Source organism: Tenrec ecaudatus, chromosome Y, assembly GCF_050624435.1.
Source record: "Tenrec ecaudatus isolate mTenEca1 chromosome Y, mTenEca1.hap1, whole genome shotgun sequence".
Taxonomy (NCBI): Eukaryota; Metazoa; Chordata; class Mammalia; order Afrosoricida; family Tenrecidae; genus Tenrec; species Tenrec ecaudatus.
Genome location: NC_134549.1, coordinates 1,640,374 through 1,663,571, shown reverse-complemented (window position 1 = coordinate 1,663,571; position 23,198 = coordinate 1,640,374). Strand labels below are relative to the sequence as shown.

The window sequence follows — 23,198 nt, the reverse complement described above, 5'->3', positions numbered from 1 at the left end:
TGCCGGCAAAAGTAACCATCATCCATTACAGAGGACATCAAACTGATAACTCTCTTGTCACACTGGCAACAATAAGGCAAATACTACTGCCAGGAACCTCACTGCCAACCCTACTAGCCAAACCCCAAGTCTTCACTCACCATGCATGAAGTACAATCCTCTAACAGACCCAAAGAAAACGCCACTGAGGAATAAAAACTCCTGAAGGGTGTATAGTCCTCCATAGCCCAATAGCAATACCCACATAGCAAGCTGAGAGCCTCATACAGCAAATAAATACAGTTCTCTTTACACACAGTGCCTTGTGTCCTATCCCAGTTCCTGTAACCAATATTCTATCACCCTAAAATTACCTAGCTAATCCCAAATGTTACTTCCTCCTGTTCCATCTGCAAAGCCATAAATACCCAAGGAGTCCTTAAACCAAAACTCTCCACACACCAACTATGTGGTCACCTAGCTGGTCAGAACTGGCAAGTTGACTTCTCTCATATGTCTAAACACAAAAGTTTTAGATTCCTCCTGACATTAGTAGATATCTTTACAGGTTGGGTCAAAGCCTTCCTCACCAAGCAAGAACTGCAGACACAGTCACAGACATCCTACTAACCCAAATCATTCCCAGGTTTGGCCTCCCCAACTCCATACAATCAGATAATGCCCTCTGCCTCATATATCAAATCACACAACAAGTCTCACTCTCCCTGGGCATCAATTGGTGTCTACATATTCCATATGGTCTCAATCTTCCAGAAAGGTTGAGAAGATGAATGGGATTATTAAAAAAATCATCTGTCTAAGCTGTCCCTGGAACTTTGCCACTGTCGGTGGACTTATTTTCCCTTGCCACACCCTCTCGCTCTCCTTCTATAAGCCCATTTAAATTTCTATATGGCAGACCCCTTCCAATCAACCACAACCTACCAGTCCAAGGACCACTACTAGCAAACTACCTTTTTTTTCTCTTTTAAGGAAACTGCTTCAGGAGCACACAGACAAATGTCTTCCTGCCCCTGATCCTACACGACCTGACTGGCAGTGATCAGCCCAGGAGACTCTGTCCTGCTGAAAGAACTTCACCGTCATTCTTTACAGCCTAAGTGAGGCAGGATCATACACTGTCGCCCTCACTAATCCCAGCATGGTCAAAATCCTTAGTGACCCTAACTGGTATCATCTCACCAGAATAACACTAGCTCCCGATGTGAGTCATGCCCAATATTCAACCCAAGTTGTGACACGCACTACCTTACTCTTTCTTAGGGTACCTTCTACTTCCCATAACTAATGTGTGCCCAGAACCCCTCTACTGCTGGCCCACCCACCCACCACCCTTTTGTCCATTCCAAGTTACTCCATGCCCAGAGTCTTACATATGGCAGTTCATTCTCTGTGCAACCACTATGACAAACCCTTGTCATTAGTAAGGTTTACTGTGACCAAGGTGGTTGCCAACAGCCTGTCTGTCTTTGCTTCAACTCCACCCAGCTTTTCCTGTTAGGTGCATGCTCCTTACACCTTTCATGAATGGGAATTGTACCTCTGCTATCTCCATGACCAGAAAGAAAAATATTGTAAAACTTAGCCAGATAGGATGTCGATATTCCTTCTGTTTACTTCACTTTTGTAACAGCAAACATGGCCTTCACGTCACATGTCTCAAGAGGAACTCTCAAAGTGACATCCTGTACCAATATATCAAATATACATCTCTGACCCCTGAAATCCAAGGTGAGGAGGAAGATTTAAAGGAAGTTTTTAGTCAAGCAGCAGTTCAGAGCCTGGTACCATGTTAACAATCCATAGGCAATATGTTCTGGTCCCAATCCTTCTGAAAAGCATTAATAAGAGCATTAATAAGGTAGCTAAAATAATCCACAACAATGAACATAACCTGTTAATCCAGTTCAGGGAAGAAAGCCATAGCTCCCACTCCTTCAAGTGGGTAGGATTAATTCAAGAAACAGCCTCACTTAAATGCTTCTGGTATAGAATATTCCTCCTGCTTTATCTGCAACCCCTTCAACATCCACTGTTGGCTGTGGTGCCAATAGACTCCCTCCACTTTGGTAATATAAGCAACACCTGTCCTGCTCCCATTCCTAATATACCATTATTTGTTCCAGAAGGCCACATCAACACCAACTACCCCTTATGCTATCTGCTATCCACAGGACAAATCTAGGACCTATTGAACAGCAGCCATACCCAAAAAGTTACAAGTTCATTTAAAGCCCCCTTGGCAATCTAATTCTGGTGCAATGAAACACAGTGCCTCAATACCTCTGGCTCACCCTGGGCCTTCCAGTCACTCCCCCAACCCACAGTGTACAACTGGGGCGAATTCCAGTGGCTGTGGGACTTAAATACCCACTCTGGCTCCTGAACAAAATGAGCAGTTTTTCTCCTGGTACTTGTGGGGCTTAGCTTCACGTCCTCCATAGCCACAGCCAGGATATCCGGGGGAGCCATAGGGAAAACCATGGTTTAGGCTCAAGTTTTCAGTGATAAAATACAATCTATGATGTACTCCCTTCTAACTCGCTTGTTTCTCTCCAGAAACAGTTGATGTCCTTAGCCCAAGTAACCCTACAAACCTGCTGAGCCCTTGACTTGTGTACAACAGAGAAAGAGGGAATGTGTATGTTTTAAAATAAAATGTTCTTAATGAATCAGGTATAGTTGAACAGAATGCAAAACCCTGCACCATGGCCAATGAAACTAAGAGGTCAGTCGGGGCACTACCAGGTCCTCCTCATGGTTTCAAATTCCTGTCATGGCCTTGATCAGGCACCTCATAGGACCTATGATAATAATCTGTGTACTATTACTTTCAGTTCCCTGTGTATTTAAGTTTTTGCAGGAACAAATGAAAGATATCTTCAACCTGACCTTCAATCAGCTTCTTCTCTACTCTACAGTCCGGGCCCCGAACCTTCCAACTCTTAATTCCCTTCACTCATCACCCTACCTCAACATGAAGAAGTTAAAGACAGTGCACGATGCCCATTATCACTATGAAGGGTTTGGGATGTTTGTGATAGGTATGGACCCATCAGGCTCCACCTCCTCTCCAGCTCCTCAGGAAGATGAAACCTCAAAGCCCCTGTTCCCAGCCTATTTGGAGGATGGATGACTTATTGAAATATGCAGCTCCTGCCCCAACACTCCAAAGAGCTTATCTCTCCAGGCTGGCATTTGTGTAACTCCTTCCCCAGGATTCCAGGAAACCATTTATCTTCCCAAGCCAGTCGTGTAGCCCCTTTTCCAGCACTCCAGAGATCAGGTTTTCAAACAAGATGATTTCCCATGGGTTGCATCCTGAATCAAGGCCCTGCAGCTGCAAGCAGTAACAATCTCTCTTCCTTCTGTGAACGTATACTTCCTTAACGTGAGCCCTATATGTCTCCCATTGCCTCACTGACAAACTGTGACTTCCCTGACCTAATTTGTTGGATCGTGAAACTCCTAGAGTAATTTTTCCTAGCCTCAAAGCCTCTTTACATTTCTGTGTCGGCTGAGCTCTCTCTTCGTCTGTGCCATCATTTCAACCTCACAATTGAGACTGCTGTCTGGTCTAGGTTGTGGGTCACACCCTACTGATAATGGTTTCTGTGGGGAGCCAGAGAACAGGCCAAATCTGCTCAGTGACATCTACAGTTAGGCTGCCATCCTGAATCTAGGATCCGCCATCTTTGTCACATGTATACACCAACTCCTTCCCTTCCTATTGCATGTATACCCTTACATCATCTTCCTCTCATTGCTGTATAACCTATAGTGCAACCTCTTCCTGTGATGGATGCCTTTGTCTGTAATTAGGGGACAGTGCTGGAGGTAGAGAAATTAGCTCCAAAGAAATGCAAATTGAGAGAGTAAACATAGAAGTTGAAGTTCAGGAAGTGGAGCTTCAAGATATACTGATGGAGAACACCAGCTCAGAAAATAGAAGCAAAGAGTCAAAGTTTTAAAATGCACCTTTACCTTCAAGGGTAAAAAGGGTGATTGCAGAAGGAGGAGATTTAGAATTTAGAATGTCTTAGTCTGTTAAAGTTGCTAACAGTGTTAGGGAAAACACCGACAAGGAATTCACAGTGTCTTTCCCTTTGAGTTCCTAAAAGATCTCAAGCAGGCAGTCAAGAATCCTATGTAGACTTTGTGTCCTGATGGGAAAATTCTATTTCCAAATGTATAAAAATTGTTCAGGCAGTAAAAAACTTACTGCATAAGCTATCTTAAGATTTATCTAATAAACATTGTAAAAATGTGTTGTGTCCATACAGGGAACAAGGAATGCTGTTAGATTATCTCAGAATATGCAGGAATGTAGAGACAGATGAATAGAAGGGCAAGCTCATGGCAGCTTCCACGGCAAATTACACGAGACCTAAAAGAAACTGCTTTAGTTGCAGAAAGACAGGTCATCTTCAGAAAGAGCGTATACAGCATAGGCCCATCAACCTGGCTGCAAAAAGCGAGCTGCAGCCTCCACCAGAGCATGGGTCTGGACCACTTGTTTCAGTTAAAAATAACCTTTGCCCTCACTGTAGGAAGGGAACTCATTGAGTGAGTCAATATCGCTCAAGATTCAACAGTAAAGGATTGCCATTAGCAAAAGTTTCCCAGCAGGAAAATAGAGGAAAGAGCTTTATACAAGCCCTCCCAACAGAGCAGGAAAGGCAAGGCCTCTGCCTAACCCAGCAAAAGAATCTTTGAATAGCAGTAATCACAGGTATCCCCCAATCTCATAGCAGAAACCAGATCTCACCAAACTGCAAATCCCCAGCCTCTGTTGTCGCTGCAGTAAGTTTGACTAACCAAGAGATGGCTCAGAAGCCCTTGCAGCAGTCTGTTGATACTAAAAAGCAGGAATTTCTGTTTGAAAGAATAATAAGTTTTTATCAGGAAGATTTAACCTAAGTACTAAAAGAATTCAAATTGATACTGGAATTATTCAGAGTTGTGAAGGAAGCTAAAAGCTGTAATCAAACCAGAAATTATTAAGAGTGGTAGTTGGGGTCCACTACCTAAAAGAACTATGGAATATTTACTAGAAAAGTCCAACCTAAATTCTCAAAGTGTTCTGATGGTTACTGGAATTATAAATCAGGCTTATGAAGAAAATAAGGCAGTAATTAAATGTGATATATCATGGTTTATAAAGAAGGAAGATTGCTGAAGCCAATTTTTGCTTCCTTGCATTTCTAAAGATAAAATGTATACCTATCAGGAAAGAGTACCTGAGAAGTCTGACTACCCTTTAAAACAAGGGGTCTTTTGGAATGCTGTGGTGGGGAAACAACAGCACCCCCACATATAATTGGAAATTGGAGAAAAAATGTTTTTCAAATCTGGATATGGGATCATTTCCTTCAGGTATTCAGGAGTGCCTAAGACTTGCTCATTACCTTCCCCTAAATCCAGCAGGAAAGGAATGAGAGAAGTTAACCAAACCAGAATACCAGAAGATTATAAAATCCTACAATGTGAGAAGCCTGAAGGGCAATATGGCTTAATTGAACCTGTAGCCTTATTGGTAAATGTAGAGAGAAAAAATGGCTATTTGAAAAGTTAATTCAAAAACAGCTGAACAATTTACTAAGAATTTTTTTTCAGTCTTTCAAATCATCCTATGTAAGAAGTTCTCACAATTAGTTAGCTCTCTAGATTCTCTGAGAGCTGGAAGCCAACATTTTCAGAACTCTATCTAAGTAGTTATACTGGTTCAAAACCAAGCAAGTTAACTGAGATTGCTAGCAGTTCTTTAAAAGCTACATCATTAAAGTGTGGTGGAGTGCAGCGGAACAGCAAGGGAATGGAGTGGCAAGGTCCCCAGGGAATGCTGAAGGTGGACTTTGGGGTCAGGGCATGGTGCCCTCAGACTGAACTGGAAAACACTCCTAAAGGCCAACAAACATTCCTTGAAATAACTACAAGCTGTTCTTTCTTGTGTTTTGTTCTTTGTCAGTGGTTTGTTTTTGTTGTTTTGTTGTCTGGTTGTATACTGTTGCTTTGTTTTCCTCTGTCTTGTTTCCTTGCATGTTATTGTCTACACAGGTGTGTCTGAATAAGGCAGGCTGGATGAAAAATCTGGAGTAAAAACAATGGGACTGAGAGTTTCGGGGTGATTGGGATAGGGGCAGGTGGGGGCGGGTAAGGAGGTGGTGTTAACAAACACAGGGACAAGGGAACAACATGGGATCCAAAATGGTAGTGAGGGGGCAGTGGCAGGCCTGCTGGGGAATGATCAAGGGTAAGGTTGCGTAGAGAAAAGGTATAGCTGTAGCCCAGGTGGGGACGGAGCATGGAAGTGGGGCAGGAGGAAAGTCAAAGGAGATGGAGGAAAGAGCTAGGAGTCAAAGGGCATTTATAGAGGTCTAGACAAAGACATGTACATGCAAATATATATATGAGGATGGGGAAATAGATCTTTGTGTCTATATTTATAGGTTTAGTATTAAGGTGGTGGAAGGACCTTGGGCCTCTACTCAAGCACTACCTCAATGCATGAATACTTTCTTTTATTAAATTGGCACTCTACGATGCTCACCCTCCCGACATAACTGCTGAAACCAAAGTGGGTGAACAAGTAAATGTGGTGAAGAAAACTGATGGTGCCCGGCTATCAAAAGAGAGTGTCTGGGGTCTTAAAGGCTTGAAGATAAACAAGCGGCCACCTGGCTCAGAAGCAACAAAGCCCACATGGAAGAACACACCAGCCTGTGTGATCACGAGGTCCCGAAGGGATCAGTTATCAGGCATCAAAGAACAAAAATCATATCATTGGCTGCACACATCTATGATACGATCACTGAAGATAAACAGGTGCATAAGCATAAGCAAAAATGGTGAAGAAAGCTGATGGTTCCCGGCTATCTAAAGAGATAGTGTCTGGGGCCTTAAAGGCTTGAAGGTGAACAAGCGGCCATCTAGCTCAGAAGCAATAAAGCCCACATGGAAGAAGCATACCAGCCTGTGCGGTCACGAGGTGCCAAAGGGACCAGATGTAAGGCATCATGCAAAAAAAAAAAGTGTATATATATATACCATAGTGAATGAAGGTGGAAGTGCAGAGTGGAGACCCAAAGCCCATTTGTCGGCCACTGGAGATCACCTCACAGAGGGGTTTAGGAGAGCAGATGGGTCAGTCAGGGTGCGATGTAGTACCGATGAAGAACACAGCTTTCCCCCAGATCCTGGATGTTTCTTCCCTCCAACTATGATCTGAATTCTACCTTGCAGGACTGGATAGGGCAAAGGTTGTACACTGGTGCATATGGGAGCTGGAGGCACAGGGAATCCAGGGTGGATGATACCTTCAGGACCAGGGGTGTGAGGGGCGAAACCGGGAGAGTAGAGGGTGAGTGGGTTGGAAAGGGGGAACTGATTACAGGGATCCACATGTAACCTTCTCCCTGGGAGACGGATGGCAGAGAAGGGGGTGAAGGGAGACGCCGGATAGGATAAGATATGACAAAATAACAATTTATAAATTATCAAGGGCTCATGAGGGAGGGGGGAGCGGGGAGGGGAATAAAAAAAAAAAGAGGACCTGATGCAAAGGACTTAAGTGGAGAGCAAATGCTTTGAAAATGATTAGGGCAAAGAATGTACAGATGTGCTTTATACAATTGATGTATGTATATGTATGGATTGTGATAAGAGTTGTATGAGCCCCTAATAAAATGTTTTTAAAAACTGGATCATTAAAACAAAGGTGAGAAGAGGAATCTTCTGTGTTTCAAAGTTCATTTAGTCATTTAACCAAAAAAATTTCTCCTTACTAAAAGTTTGTAACAAAATTAGGACAGGTAAACACATTTTCACTTCTACAGAAAAAAGCTGATCCCAAGAAGCCCCAAGAAGATTGAAATTGCATTTGGGATCCGGGTCCATTTATCACCTGGAGAAAGGGCTATACATTTATATTTTTTCAGAATAAAGCTGATGGACTCCCTTTAGAAGGGCACAACCAAAAAAAGAGGACCTGATGCAAAGGGCTTAAGTGGAGAGCAAATGCTTTGAAAATGATTAGGGCAGGAATGTGCAGATGTGCTTTATACAATTGATGTATGTATATGTATGGATTGTGATAAGAGTTGTATGAGCCCCTAATAAAATGTTAAAAAAGAAAAAAGAAGGACACAACCACATTTGGAGAAAGATAGAGAAAAAGGAAATGGAGAGCAACCCAAATTTAACCATGATTCTGTTTCCAGGTTGCTAATACCCCAAAGGGTGGGCCTAATTGTTTATGTTTCACAGACAAAAGAGATAGGTGGATTTCTCTTCAGCCAGAAAGGCCCAGAAAGAGGAAAGCTGATACTGTGACCTGACCCTACCCTGTTACTGGATTTATACAAAATGTCAAGAAGATCTCACAGATTCCTGAGAATGACAATCACTGCTTATTGAGAGATTTCTTCCATTGCTAATGCTGTCAAAGGGACACTCTGAAAATGTTATATAATAGTGAGTGGACTATTACAACAAACTGTTCATTTGCTAAAAAGTGGACTTATCAATTAATGCTAAAATGTAAATAATTTCTGTGTAAGCTTTACCTATATAATATAATCTTACTTGATTGGGATTTGATTAGGAAACATTTTCAAGTGTTTAAGGGAAATATTTCATTAGATGTAATTCAGCTAAAAGGATATTTTCTATAAATTCAAGGGTGAATTTAAGGCAGTCCACTAGCTGAAGTGTTTAAACAAATGGTGGATGGCATAGAAAGAGGCTGGATCCCAAGCGCTTGAGTTAAAAGCATTTCACATTAAATTTAAGATGTATTAGTATCACAGAAAGGGGAAACATGGGATAGTAGCAATGAGGGAAATAAAACTGGGACTTATTCCCTGACTGATACGGAGGGAATCTGGAAGACTAGCATTCAATAGCAGGAAGACTGCCACTCTGGTAGTTTGGAGATATAGTCTGAGTACATTTTCCTGCGGTAGTCTATCATTTCCACAGTTGGAATAGAGGGCTGGGACATAATTTAAACGTATTAACTTGGTCTCATGAAAAATATCCAACAAGCACATTAACACTAGATACACACAGGTAATTAGTTTGGCGGGAAATGTCCTCTCCCCATGGGGAGAGCTCCATTCTACAGCATATAAAGAAAGGACCCCTGGGCTGCTCTCCCAAAGGTCACCAGTTCAAACCCACTGGCAGCCCTGGGGGAAAAAGGCGAGGCTAGTCTGCTTCCATGAAGACCAGAGATGTAGAAATCCTGGGGGCACGGGGGCGGGGTGGTTCTATTGCTGACAGGGTCGATATTCATCAAAGTGGACTCCACAGCACTATAAGGGCTCTGGGCTTTTACAATAAAAGATTCACACAGCTAAAACAAACCGAAACAAGTAGCCAGTTACCACTGAGCCAGCTCCAAGTCCTGGGGACCCTGGTATGTGTCTGAGAAACAGTTTGTCCCACACCATTTCCCCTGGGTAATTTTTGGGAAACAGGCTGACAGACCTTGCTTCTGAGGCACCTCTGGGGAGACTTGAAGCTCTAATCCAATGGTTCTCAACCTTCCTAATGCCGCCATCATTTAAAATCATTCATCATGCTGTGGTGACCCCCAAGTATAAAATTATTTTTGTTGCTACATCATCACTGTAAATTTGTTAAGTGGTAAGCCTTACTTGGCCAGCATTCAGCTCTAGCTCCCTGGGTTGACAAACCCAGCTCTCCAAAAATACTTATAAACAAGCCGTCTCCTCCCCAAGGCACTCAGCTTTCTCACTTGCTCAGTAGGCCTGCTCTGCCTCACCCTCTTGGCTCTCTTCCTCTGTTGCCTTCTCTTCTCTCTCTCCTGGATTGAGGAGTTTCAGTACACAGAGAATTGGGGGTCCAAAAGACTCGCTCTACTCCTTCATGGTAGTGAAATCTCAGCCTCTCCTTCTGAGATGGTTCATTTTTATAATCTCTCAGGAAGGTAAACTGGCCACTCCTCAAGGTAGAGTTCCATACACAGCCCACCACCCCACGTGGGTGCCATGTTTCTGAGTTACATTATCAGCAAGCTACCCAGTCCCGTTGGGGTGGGGCCACAGACACTTCTCTTTGCAAAGGCCTGCTCAGCCATTTGGTGGGAATTGCAAAGACAATGGCTAGCAGGAGAGGCATGCAGGTGATTCACTGCACCGCCCACAGAACCAAACTCAGAAAACCAAAACACTGCCAGAGTCAATGCCAACTCACAGTGACCCACAGGACAGGGTAGGACTGCCTCCATGGGTTTCTGAGGTGTAACTCTTGTTCTACATAGGTAAAAACCTCATCTGTTCCTCTCAGAGCAGCTGGAAGTTTCAAACTATGGACCTTGTAGTTAGCAAGCAGTTCATACATAATGACTATGCAAGCAGGATTCTTTGCACCCATGGGAATAAGGCTAAAAATGAAAACATGCCCAAGGATATCAACCAATGTTGAAGTTGTTCCTTTTACTTGGATGCACGATAGGTACCTATGGAAGCAGCAGTGGACCTCGTTTGCATTTTAAGAGCAAACATGCAGCTGCCCTAAGCTATGGCATGTTCACTTGACTCCTATGCATGTGCAAGGTGGACAATGAGTAAGAATGCATGCAGAAGTCATACCCTGGAACGTAGGAGATGGTAAAGAACAGTGAGTGCACTGTGTCCAGCCAAGAGCCACAGATGAGTGGACGCTCCTCAGAATCAGTCGAGGCTGGTGAGACATACTCTGGACATGTGAGGGCTATGAGGCCCTGGAGCAGGTAAGCCTGCATAGTAACCTGGAGATAAGCTGGATGGACACCATACAGGTGGTGCATTGAGGGGCTCAGACCCATCCATGGTGGTGAGGACAGCGTGGGACCAGCAGCACTTCTGCTGTGCACAGGCTCCCTCTGAGCCAGGACCAACTTGACCACCACCACAAAGGAACCCCCGAGGGGTGTAAACAGTCCATGCACTCGGCTGCTAAACAAAAATTGGATGTTCAAGACCAACTAGAGATCCCTTGAAAGACAGAGCTGGAAGACAACTTCCAAAGATTTAGCCATCAGAAATCTGCAGAGTTCTTCTTGCACACGCAGGTCACCAAGAGCTGAGAGGACCCCAATGATAAGTGGATGACAAAAAAACAAGATGACGGATAGCAATTAGGATTTGTAAAGCTCACATTGTACTGGCCAACAATACTGTGCTACACACAACAGAGCACATGCTAAAGTGTCCCTTGTGTAGACTGAGCCCAGACAGAGAGTGTGTGACTCAGCAGAGAGGGGTACACATGTGGAGAGAGCAGGCCTGAGGTCAGAGGCACCTTGGAGATGCCTAGGTGTAGAAGGGACAGATCAGTTTAACTGAAATGGAACAACATCAATTTAGCTGCCTGTGCAATAGTTGAAGCTTGGGCTGCCTGCTGATGTGGAGCTACCACAGCTGCCTGACCCCTCGAACTGTGTGAGGGCTGGGGCTGTGTGTCAACCTTTTTCACAGCAAGGTCATGGTCTAGGTTGCTGGCTATATCCTCCTCAGCCTCTTGCTGTTTCTGCAGGTCCTTCATCTTGAGCAGCATCTCTGCCTTGGCGGCTGAAGTACTGTAGTATATGGAATTGGTGGTCAGGGAGAGGGTCATCGCTGCACCCAACTCCTCTTTCCTGGAGGTCATCAGAAGGTTACTCACTGAGACGGTCTGCCTAGCCATGCCCTAGCACCCACTGGGTGTGGCAAGTATGTAGCAGCAATAATGCAAGGACACTAGTCAGGGGGACAGATGCTGACAGGGAGGGGCAAGATACACTGACTTCCAGAGGTTGTGTCAAATAGATCAAGATTGAGGCATCTCTGGAAGACAAACAGTTGCATGTACTGAGAAGTTCACAGTTCAAACCTACCAATAGCTGCAGAGAAAGAAAGTCCTGGCTATCTGCTCTATAAAATCACAGCCTTGAAACCCCATAGAACATACTTTGACCCCAAAGCATGGGGTTGCCAGACTTAGAAAAGACACCACAGGCACTGAGCACAGTCTGTGCAGCACTATCCAATCAACATCACTACCAACCAACTACAGGGTTGTCTGAGGGCAACAAAGGGCCGGACACTGCACAAAATCAATAGCCAGGAATCTGCACCCAGAGAGGAGGGTAGGAAGAGACACAGGGAGACAGGAGCCTGGGACCTGTACCTAGAGATGAGGGGGCAGGTTGTCTGGTGGCCTTGAGCCAGGGGAAGGTGTGTGTCGCCAGCAGCTCCTGTTCCCTACCTCGTGGGTCAGTGCAGTCCTATTCTCCTCTTTATTCTGTGCTAGTGAGTGCATGGCAATCCTCTGCCCTGTGTCCAACCAGGAAAGGAGAGTTTGTTTCATTGCAACCTCACTGCTGGCTGATAATACAGCAAAGGGTTATCCTCAAAACTAAGAGAAACCAATCCAGCCACCTCTGTGTGAATAAAAAGTAAACAGACTACTGAACACGCCCCCAGGCTGGCCCTGGTGCAAGTCTGACCTGCTTCATGCCAGCTGAACGAACAGCCATCTGAGCCCACCCTCAGGTGCCTCAGAAGAAAGGCCTGGCCTTTCACGACAGGGAGCCCCCTGGACCCACACTTGCATCTATAAGTACGGAATCCCTATATGTAGGCATGCACTCTTGACAGCAACTAGCAGCTCAAGCCTGTGTGGGGTTGCCCTGGGCAGGGTGCACAGAATGTCACCTAGGGGTGCACAGCATCTCTGTGTGGGCCCCAACCCCAGCTCTGACAGCTGGAAATGACTGAAGGTCATGTCAGAGGGCCCCCACTTGACCGCTGGCTTATGAAGGGAGATGGTGGCAGGGTTCTGAAGTAAATGCCCCATGCCCCACGCTGACAAGGCTGGATACTGGGTCCTTTCTGGTCTCTCCCAGGCCCTGGAGTAATTGCCCACCCCCAACCCCCCCACCCCCCACACCCCAGTTGACACCCTCTGCTCCATGTCTGAGAGCATCAAAGCCTGACAAGAAGCTGGGGCGACGCTGCGGCTTCTTGGACACCCCAAAGGCCATGCTGAAAGCAGGTGATCCCCAACCCTGATCCCGCCCCCTACCTCCAGTGTCCTGACAGCAGCCAGGAAGGCAGCAGTCCAAGGCCAGTTGTGGGTGGGGGTGGGGCATGATGCTCACTAGTCCTCCAGGGTCTGAGAGAAGGGTGCTTTGGAGTACAGCTTTCTCTGTTGCTGGCCCCTTCCAGGAGGAGCTCGGCCTTGGGGAAGATACCCCTCATCAGGTCCATGCTGGTCTTCGTCTTCACGCTGGGGTCCAGGATGTCGGCCAGGGAACGATCCTTGCAGACGATCTCGCGTGCCAGCTCCTCGGACTTAAGGTTCTCTTCCGTCTTCTCTAGCCCCTTTCCATAGCCCAGCCCCCCAGGCGAGGCGGGGCTCTAAGGGATAGGCCGCTGGCTATGGACGGGCTCCCAGGGATCTGAGTCCTACTGCATGTACACACAGAAGCAGGAGTAGGAGTTGCCCGCTGAGTTCAGCGTCTTGATCTGGTCTCGCTCCAGCCCGCTGGGTAGGGCGGGCGGCTCAGTGGGTCGCGCCAGGCCTTGGTGGCTCTCCTTCTCGGGCTGGTTCTCCGAGTGCACGATCTTGACTGGCACCATCTTTACCGTCGTGTTGTTGTCCATCACCCGCTCGATCCTGCAGGGAGATTTCAGGTCATTAAGAACTGTGGGGCTGCCCTCCCTCCCAGCTAGGGGTTCCTGACTTAAAGCGCCCTCACACCCAACCCCTGACCCTGCAGCTGCAGCCAGGAGCACACATTCTGGAGGGCCCAGATGACCCTGTCCCCTTAGCTTTGATCCCTGTTTCTCAGCAGCTGGGGCCTCTGGGCCGCCCGTTTTCAGCTCAAGGACATGACTTATAAAGCCACTACATTGGCTTCAGTAGGGAGAGCTGTGCTTGGTGGGCCGTGTTGCAGAGTTCCTGGATGCTGTGGCTGGCATGCCAGTTCTGGGCACATCGTCAGGGGCACCATGACTGCAGGCTTCTACAAATCCCTATGCACTCTCACTGGGCACCGCCCAGGCCCCTCGGATTTCCTCTTACAGGTACCTGTACACTGGCACCTAACCTGCAGTGCACCACCCAGCTCCTCACCCCATTTCGTTACACTCAACCCATTCTTCCAGGGCCTCTGTTCTGCATTCCAGCCTCCCTACACTCCATCCCTTCTCCCAGGGGTGGTGCCCCACCTTCAGTCCTTACCTTACCTCCTTACAGTCCACCCCTTTTCGTAAGATCCCCTGAGCCCCAGCTTGCTACAGTCCACCCCCTGGCTCAGGGCCCCCTCCCCAGACTCCTGATACTCCACCCTTTCAACCACAGGCCCCTGCCTAGTCTTCCAGGGTGCCCCCCACCACCTTCAAGGTCCCACCCAGATTCTTAACACCCCGCTCCCTCTCCCAGTTCCCCTCTCCACAGGCCTACACTCCACCCCTACTCCCAGGCCTCCCACCAGCCTCCTGGTGGCCAGGCTCCACTCACTGCACACATCAGTGCAGTAAGACTCTGCCACCAACAGGGTGCACACTGGCTTTGTGGCCAGGAGCAACTCATCCTCCCTTTTGTAAAGTCCAGTTGTGCTTCTCTGCATTTCCCCGAGGCCAGGAAGGCTAGCTCCTAGGGGTGGCGGTGGCAGGAGTGCTCGCTGCCCAGCACAGGCTACAGTGAGAGTCCTGTGCATTCCCCTGACTCCTGAAGAAGCCCTGGTGCCGCAGTGGTTAATCACCCACTGCCATCCACAAAGTGGGCATTCTGAACCTACCAACAACTGGAGAGGGGAAGATGTGCCTGCCTGCTGCCAAAGATTATCTGAAAAAACAAGCCGGCTGCCACCAAATCGATCCCAACTCACAGCTAGCTGCCCTACAGGGCAGAGAAGAGCAGCCTGGGCACTTCCTGGAAGCCCACTGCCCCACCTTCTCTCTCCACAGAGAAACTGGTGGCCTGAGCCACTGACCCTTCTTTTAGCAGCCAAGTGCTTAGTTCCTGTGTCACTAGTGAAGCTCTTCCAGAGCTGCTGCCCCTTGGACAACTCAGGGGGTACTTAATGGTCACTAGGAGTTGGGGACAATTGGATGACAACAAGTGGGGGTTTTGGTTCAGGTTCCAATTTTCTAACAACAACCAGTAAAAGAGCAAATGTCTTTATTTTATCTAGCTTTTCACAGCCATCTCAACTCTGTCCTAACTTGGGAAAACAGGGAGAGCTTAAATCAAGAACCAAATTCACTGCCATCAAGTCCATTCCAACTCGGACAGACCCTCTAAGGGCAGGGAAGAACTGCCCTTGTGAGTCTCCAGAGAGTAACTCTTTATGGATGCACAAAACCTATCTTTTTCTCTCAGAGAAGCTGGTGAATTTGAACTGCTGACCTTTCAGTTAGCAGCTCCATGTTGCCACCAGGTCCCCACGTTGCAACTAGGGCTTCTTGGAGACATGTGCAAACCTAAGACAATTGTGGTGCTGGAGAATTTTGAAGATTGAAAGTACAAGGGATTACTAAAATGATAAACTGATCTGTTTTGGGAGAAGTTCGGCCAGAGTGTTCCTTGGAGGCAGGGATGATGAGGTTTCCTCTCACAGGAGAGACCCGTCCCTGCAGAAGGACATCGTGCTTGGTAAAGTGGAGGGGCAGTGAAGGAGAGGAAGACCTCAATGAGATAGATGGCCCTGGGCTCAAACACAAGAACCATTGTCAGGGTGGTGGGCACAGGGCCCGGCAGCCTTCTGTTTTATTGTGCATGAGGTTGCTCTGGGTCAGGACTGATGGGATGGTACCCAGCAACATGGATGGAGCTTCCTCAAAAAAGACACAACAAGTCCTTCTCCCAGACCCTGCATGGAAAGAGGAGCTTCCTCTGTTATGATAAGGAGGGCTGCAAAGGTGGGGTGGGCCCTGGACCTCAGTGCTGAGTGCTATCTAATAAAAAGAGAACATGGAGAGACAGGGAGGGACCCCATGATGATGAAGCTGCAAGCCACAGAAGGCCAGAAGTGGCTGCCCGGTGCTCATGAATACAGATGCTGGATTCACACTACCAGGCCAAGCTCCCCCTCTGTATGACACACTCCATTATTGTCCTTCAGAGCCACCCACTTGTCACCAATATGACATTCCCTCCTGGTGCTCTGTGGAGACACTGCTCCAGACTACTGTGGCCCAGCTAACATCACCACACAGCTGCTCCCCTGTTCTGGCTCCCCATCCTTATTCATGGGACCACCTTTCAAACAAGCCTGAGGTCCACCCTTCAGAATGGCCGTGGAAGGTCCCAGAAAGTCCTTGGGGTGGAGGGGGCCTTCTGGGGCAGCCAGTCCACATCCAGATCCACAGGACCACCTGGCGGTGGCTCAGCTGTAGGCATATCCCCCTCAGTGGTGTGCCTTGTGGTGTTTGCCCCCCTGGATCTTTGGGGCTCCTGCTTTGGGGTGAGGACTGCAGTGGGGCCAGCAGCTTTGTGACAGAGGAAGCGCTTGGCAGCCAGGTGTCCCTTTTTCTGTCAGGCAGAGACAAGGGCATGCTGGGGGTGGGGTGTCCCAAGCTTCGAGGTGGTGGGTGGTGGTTAGCGAGGATTTCCTTTTCCTCTGTGTATCGATAGTCATGGGGCAGCATCCTGGCTTGGCACCAGCCTTTTCCAGGAGCATCCAGTAGGGCAGCACTGGATGCAGCTGGTGGAGATTGGTCCTTTTCACACAGATATGGAAGCTCCGCGCTTCCTGAGGGACTATCTCCCTGACGCTGTGTGCTGGCCACTCTGCAAGACAGAAGACACCATTAGCCAATGAGCCCCACCTCACTCTCCTGAGGACACTGGACCCCACACCCATGTAGGGAGCCCCTGCCCTGGGGTCAGCTCCGACATCCAGCTCTCCACGTGTGCGCCACGTGTGCAGGGCACATCTGTGCTCCCTGGGTCTTTCAAGGTGAGCATTCTCGGAATTAGATTACCCCCTGACTTCTGAGACATTGCCACTGGATGAATTCTAATCCCCAAATGTATGTGGCTGACCACCCCCTACCCAGGGGGAAAACACATTACTCAGTGCCCCCTGGCACTAAAAGCTTTTGTATTATAGCCCCCACCACCCATCCAGGAAAAAGCGTAGGCACCTATTTTGGAGTCCCCTCCCCCCAGCACTGCCCTCCAGGGGTGGTATCATCGACAAACACTAGGAAGTGCTGCGTCTGGTCTTTCGATTAGAAGTGTTTGTACCACCCAAGGGCCCAGGCACAGGCAGGTGGCTTAAATCCCACCCCACTTAACCACTGTAAGTCACCCACCCCCTGAACATTTCTGCACCGTTGCCCAGCCCACGGTAGCAGGTATTCAAGTGCCCTTGAGGCGACACTGGGCTGCATGCTGGCAAAGGAATCCAGGTTCACAAACGCAAACTTCATGTTCCGGTTAAAGGAAGAACAAAGCAACAAACCAAAACCACTGCCGTCGAGTCAATGCTGACTCACAACGACCCCGTGGGTTTCCAAGATGGTAACTTGACTGGAGTAGAAAGCCCGGTCTTTCTCCCAAGGAGAGGCTGGTGGTTTTGAACTTTTGGCCCTTCGGATCCTAGTCAACAATTTTAGGCCCTAATGTTTGTACACATTGTCTTTCGATGCTATGCTCCAAGCCACTTCCTTCTAGGAGTGCTGATGCCTTCACGTGGCTCCTGAGAGACTGTCCTTGGCTTTCTCAGGGATGCAGGTCAGGACAGGGGTCAAACCAATGGAGTGTGACCATCATGCTTGGGGAAGAAGAGGGGCAGTGATGAAGAGAAGGCCTTCCACAAATGGATGGGCACAGCGGTTGCAAGAACGGGCTCATGCAGAGGAAACATGGTGAGGACTGGGCAGTGATGTTTTTCTCTATTGTGCACAGAGTCACTCTGGGTTGGAACTGACTCGATGCCTCCCTAAGAACAACAACGTGAGAAAATCAGAAACAGAGCCCCCTTCTTTGGGAATCTGACCACTGGACCATATGACTTGGCATGTTTGTGTGCACGCACATGCGCACGTGCCCACGTGTACCTGTGTATCAGCACACACACCACAGACAACCATGTACAGACAGGCAGGCCAGCAGGTCCATTTGAGCTAAAGGATCTGGGCCAACACCTATCACACTTGTCATACCTGTCTGGAATTCACTGAGACACCTTTGGAGAGACACCTGCTACTTCCCAGCTCATAGGGGTCAGATGAAACACATCCCCCTTTCAAGGTGAGAGTTTCCTGGTCGATGCCTCAGCCCTCAGAAACCAGGAGGTAGATACCAAGGGCCAGGGGACAGGGAGCCTGTTTGCAACCAGGCCAAGCAGAACTTCCCAAGACGTAGTCATGCAGTAGCCTCATTCAAGTGTTTTTAGCAGGCCTTCGGCACAAGGGCCTCTCAGCGGCTGAGGCCCCCATCAGTGAAAGCTGTAGCAAGGACCAAGCAGGCCCCCAGGACCTGTCCACCTTTTCACTGGCTACCTACCCTCAGGGGAAATTGCTGACTGCAACACCAGCTTCACATGACTGCTGCTGTGGACAGGAGACTGGGCCTTTCCATGACACCTGCAGCTCAGTGCCAAGCCAAACAATACATTCTCAGGGGCTCACTGCGGCGAAGTGCTCCCCTGAGATGGGAGTGGCTGTGTGGCTGTGCAGTGTGTGTGCTGAAGGCAATGGTGTGCGTGGCCAATGACCACGATCCAAGTATAAGTCTGTGTGTGTGAGTGGCAAGTGTGCGCCTGCAGTGTACATGTGTAGTTGTTGTCTGCTATATGTGTGTGTCTATGTACATGTGCACATGTGTAACTGGGTCAGTGTGCACAGGTGTGTCTGTGTACCTGTCTGTGTGTGCAACGTGGATAGATGCATGGACTCCCCCATGCAGATTCATCTGGGCTGGACATATCTGTGTTGTATACATAGCTGTGTCTGTGTGTACCTGCCATATACATATGTAGCTGTTGTGTGCTATGTATGTGTGCAGATGCATGTTGTCTGTGTGTGGATGAGCCAGTGTGCCTGTGCCCAATATTCCAGTTATGTACTTTCAGGGATAACAGACAGAAGAGATGGGAGTTCTTCATACCACCAATCCAGTCACACTAGACATACAATAGGGAACCTCACCCCTTCTCACAGAGTCACTCCAGGAAGGTCTTCCAAGTCCACCTGCTTTAAATCTGCAAACAAATCTGACCCCTCCTCACTCCGAGCTTCCGGGGGAGTTCCAATTGCCAAACTGCTGCTTGCAGCCAGTGCTCAGCCATGGCTGCCCCCTGTCCCTGGATGCTCAGATCCCCACACTGAGACCCTTCTTTCCAGGAGGCTCAGACCCCAACACTCACTACCACTGAGTTGATCCCAGCACACTGTGACCTCATAGGGCAGAGGAGAACTGCCCCCTCTAGATTTCCAAGACCATCACTCTTCATGGGGGTTGAAAGTCTCATCTTTCCTCTGCAAAGTGGCTGGTGGTTTCAAACTGCTGACCTTGTAGTTGGCAGCTCTATGAGTGAGTAACCACTATGCCCTTGTTCTACCATTCCCTCCTGCCCACCGAGGCAATTACCAGTCCCGGCAGCCTTCCAGAAGGGGATGCCCACAATCCAAACACTAACTCGTTACTGAGAAGCCTCTGCTCTTTGTAGTGTGCTTATTTCTCTCGCTACATGGCCTCGATTTGATCCCCACCTCTTCAAGCCCTGATGTTATCAGTGTTCTGATGTGCTTCCTGAAGGTAAACTAGGAGGACAGATGGAGGAGTGTAACAGTGGCCAAGGAGAGAAAGGAGTGGCAGGCAGTGGTGAGACATGGAAGGAGCCAACCTTCCCTCAGTGATCAGGGCTCCCAGGCTGTCAGGTGTGACCATGTATCTCTTCTCAAGCACAGCAGAAAGGCAGCAGATGAGCTGGATGGGCGGGTGGGGGGTGGGGTGGGGGGTTTCAGAGTTGGTTTACTTCAGCAGGACAATTCATTATTTTATCAACTTAGTATGGGCAGGGTGCAAGCATGAAGGAGGAGTCCGGTCCTCCCACCTCAAACAAGGGCGTGGGAGCCTCAAACACTTATATCCTGACCTTCTGGCTCATCAGACAGCCAACCCTCACCCTCACTGCAATCTTCACACACGCTCCCACCCCCACCCCCCACCCAAACAGTTGTTGAGGAGGTCATCTAACGCAGGGAAACCCCAGGGGTCGTGCCTAGTTTTTTCCAAGTTCATATTTTTCATTGTGGTTTGGGTGAAAGCTTAGAGAGTCAAGTTTTACTTTCCATCTGACAACTGACACCGATTGTGTTCTGTTGCACCAGTTGCAGTCTGTAGCAGCAGCGGCACTCTGCCTGCCTCCCACCGGTTCCCCTCTCCCTCTGTCCTCCCGTCCTGCATCTGGTTTCTGGTCTCGTCGGATGGTGTTCCGAGGAGCCTGGTCTACATGAGGGAGAGAGGCACCCAGTCTGTCATCTGGAGGAAAGGTGACCCTGAGCGGCTTCTCTGTCAGGTTAGCAGAGTGCCTAAGGACCAATCTCAGTGGGCCCACCACAGGCTGGGAAGCTGCAGCACCACATTCATATAAACCCCAACTTTAAATACACAGGTCAAAATTACAAGGCTGGGTCCACTTACGGGACTTTGTGGGAGTCCTGGTGGGCAGTGGTTTCCATTGGACTGTGACCCACATGGTAGGCAGTTCAAAACCAGCAGCAGCTCAGAGGGAGAAAGACTGGGCTTTCTACTCCCATAAACAGTTACAGTCTCAGACACTCCCAGGTGCTCACTAGGAGTCAGCACTATGTGAGTTTATGAGACTTCGGAGATACATAGTTACCATTACGTATGGGGCATTCTGGGAAGCCTTGCTGTGAACCACATTAAAAACTAGTTAGAACAGGGCATGTTGTGGCTATCAGTCATGAGAAAGTCATGCGGTTCTGCAGTTTCCCTCCATCACAAATGCACTGGGCCCCAAACCCTGAAAGTGTTCCCTGAACTGATCCACATTCAGCCATGGAGCATCCCCCGTGAGACTGCAGCCATCTCCCAAACACACCAAGCTGGCTCAGATTCAGCATGTGGCAACCTCGATTGCACAGACTAGGTGCCTGTGTATCAGTGTTCAACATTGCCTGCAATCCCAAGTTCTTCTACCTGTCACGGCCTTCCAATGGAGCCGCTTGCACTGTTTTCTGTCTTAAAATAAAACCAATGTTAGCCAAGTTATACCCCAGAGAACCTAATTTGCCAGCAAGTGGCTTCTTAGTCTTCACTGATGAAGCCCTGAGTGGGTTGAGCCCTCAAAGACACGGTCCACCCCTCCTATCCCCTAACCCCCTCTTCCCCACAATCACATCAATAAAGGCCAATGGCAGGACATGTAGCCCAATGACAAAAGTTAACTGCATCTGTGCAGGGGTACCCAAAACTGTGTGTGTGTGTGTGTGTGTGTGTGTGTGTGTGTGTGTGTGTGTGTGATGCCCATGTCTGTGTTTCCTTCCCATTCAGGCTGACAGCACACCATGTACAAAACCTCAGCACAGCCGAGGAGGCCTGAGTCCAGGGTTTTAGGAGAAACTCATGCTCCTGGCTTCTTTAGGGAAGAATCTCAACTTTTCTGGAGGTCAGGGAAACAATATAGCTACTGCTATGTTTTTGTTTTGTTTTTTAACTGCTGTGTTTTTAACAAAAATATGGCAAGCATGCCACCCACTCGGACAAGTGTCACTCACACCCGAGACTTGAGGGAGGGTCAGGGGTCTGGAAGGCTAGGTGGCTTTGGAACCATACCAAGGTTCCAGATGGCATAGGTTTCCATCCTGCACTTCCCAATACTCGCTATTCTCCTTGCACCCGCCAGCCTACTGCCACTGGCAGACCACAGGTGTGACTGTACAAGATGGTCACTGTGGCCTCTGGTACTAAGTCAGGCCCTCCACCATGCTGAACTTTCAGATCTTTGGGATCAAGGCTAGTATGGGATAGCTCAATGCCTTAAGTGCCGAGCTGCTAACCAACAGGTTGGTGGTTTGAGCCCGGCAGAGGTTCTAGGATGTGGCAGCCTGTAGTATGGGGATATATTGCCTCAGAAACCCTAGAGAGCTTTTCCAATCTGTCCTGTGGGGACACTTCAAGCCAGAATGGACTCAGTGGTGGGAGAAGTGGGTTTTCAATCACTTTGCTGGAATGCAAAATGAGCCCCTTGGCCCTGGTCCAAAGACCCAACATATGCATGCAGCAAGACTTTGTGAGCAAGGAAGAATTTATGCAGATTTCTGCAGAGATCTTTCCGAGTTGACTCTTTAAAGAACTTGAGGATTCCTTGCACCACTCCAGGAAGTTCTGACATCTCCCGAGAATGTGGTGGCAACTGAGCTGGCCCCGGCAAAGTCAGCTCCAGACCAGTGTCCACCCAGGAACAGGTGAGTGGGGCATCATGGGGAGCTTGTCCAGCTTCCCCACTCAGGACTGTTGAATCCCCCATACCGAGAGGAAGAGGCAGAGCATGAAATGCTTGTCATAGAGTGGCATGTGCCAGTGGCCCGAGAGCAGTGTCTGCCCAGAGCAGCAGGAGCAATTGTGCATCCAAGGCCATATGGTTGGCAGTAGGCACCCAGTCTGCATGCTGCATACACAGTGACTATGGACAGGGACCCCATGTGAAACCTGCTCTGGGCCCCCATGTGAAACTTGACCCCAGAGTGATCTGCTGGTGACTCTGTGAATGAGGGGATGCCTGTACAACATGCCTTTGAAAACGTGTGCATGGGCTGCCGGCGCAGAGGCGGGCACGGTGGGGGCGGCCCGGCGGCGGGCGGGGGGCGGCGGAGAGCGCGCCGAGCCGCGGCCGGACCGGCCCGCCCGCCCGCCTGCCGCACATGCCCCGGAGGAGCGCCGGCCGGTAGCCGCCTGCGGCGCCTCCTGTCGGCGCGGGCAAGGGCGCGCAGAGGCCGGAGCCGCAGCCCGCGGGGCCCATGGAGCGGGTGCGGATGATCAACGTGCAGCGCCTGCTGGAGGCGGCCGAGTTTTTGGAGCGTCGGGAGCGAGAGTGTGAACACAGCTATGCTTCAGCGTTCCCCTCCATGCCGAGCCCCCGACTGCAGCATTCAAAGCCCCCACGGAGGTTGAGCCGGGCACAGAAACACAGCAGCGGGAGCAGCAATACCAGCACTGCCAACAGG

The 23,198-nt window shown here is 49.0% G+C and overlaps 1 protein-coding gene across 1 annotated transcript in view; it reads right to left on the bottom strand.

The window, feature by feature from the left end:
* Window positions 1–11,343: 11,343 nt before the first annotated feature.
* LOC142435625 (protein Shroom2-like) overlaps window positions 11,344–23,198 on the bottom strand; it is a 72,949-nt gene continuing 61,094 nt past the window's right edge. The window contains 3 exon segments of the mRNA XM_075539846.1: window positions 11,344–11,646; window positions 13,143–13,727; window positions 22,767–23,024. Of these exon segments, the coding sequence (XP_075395961.1) occupies window positions 11,344–11,646; window positions 13,143–13,727; window positions 22,767–23,024 (1,146 nt within the window).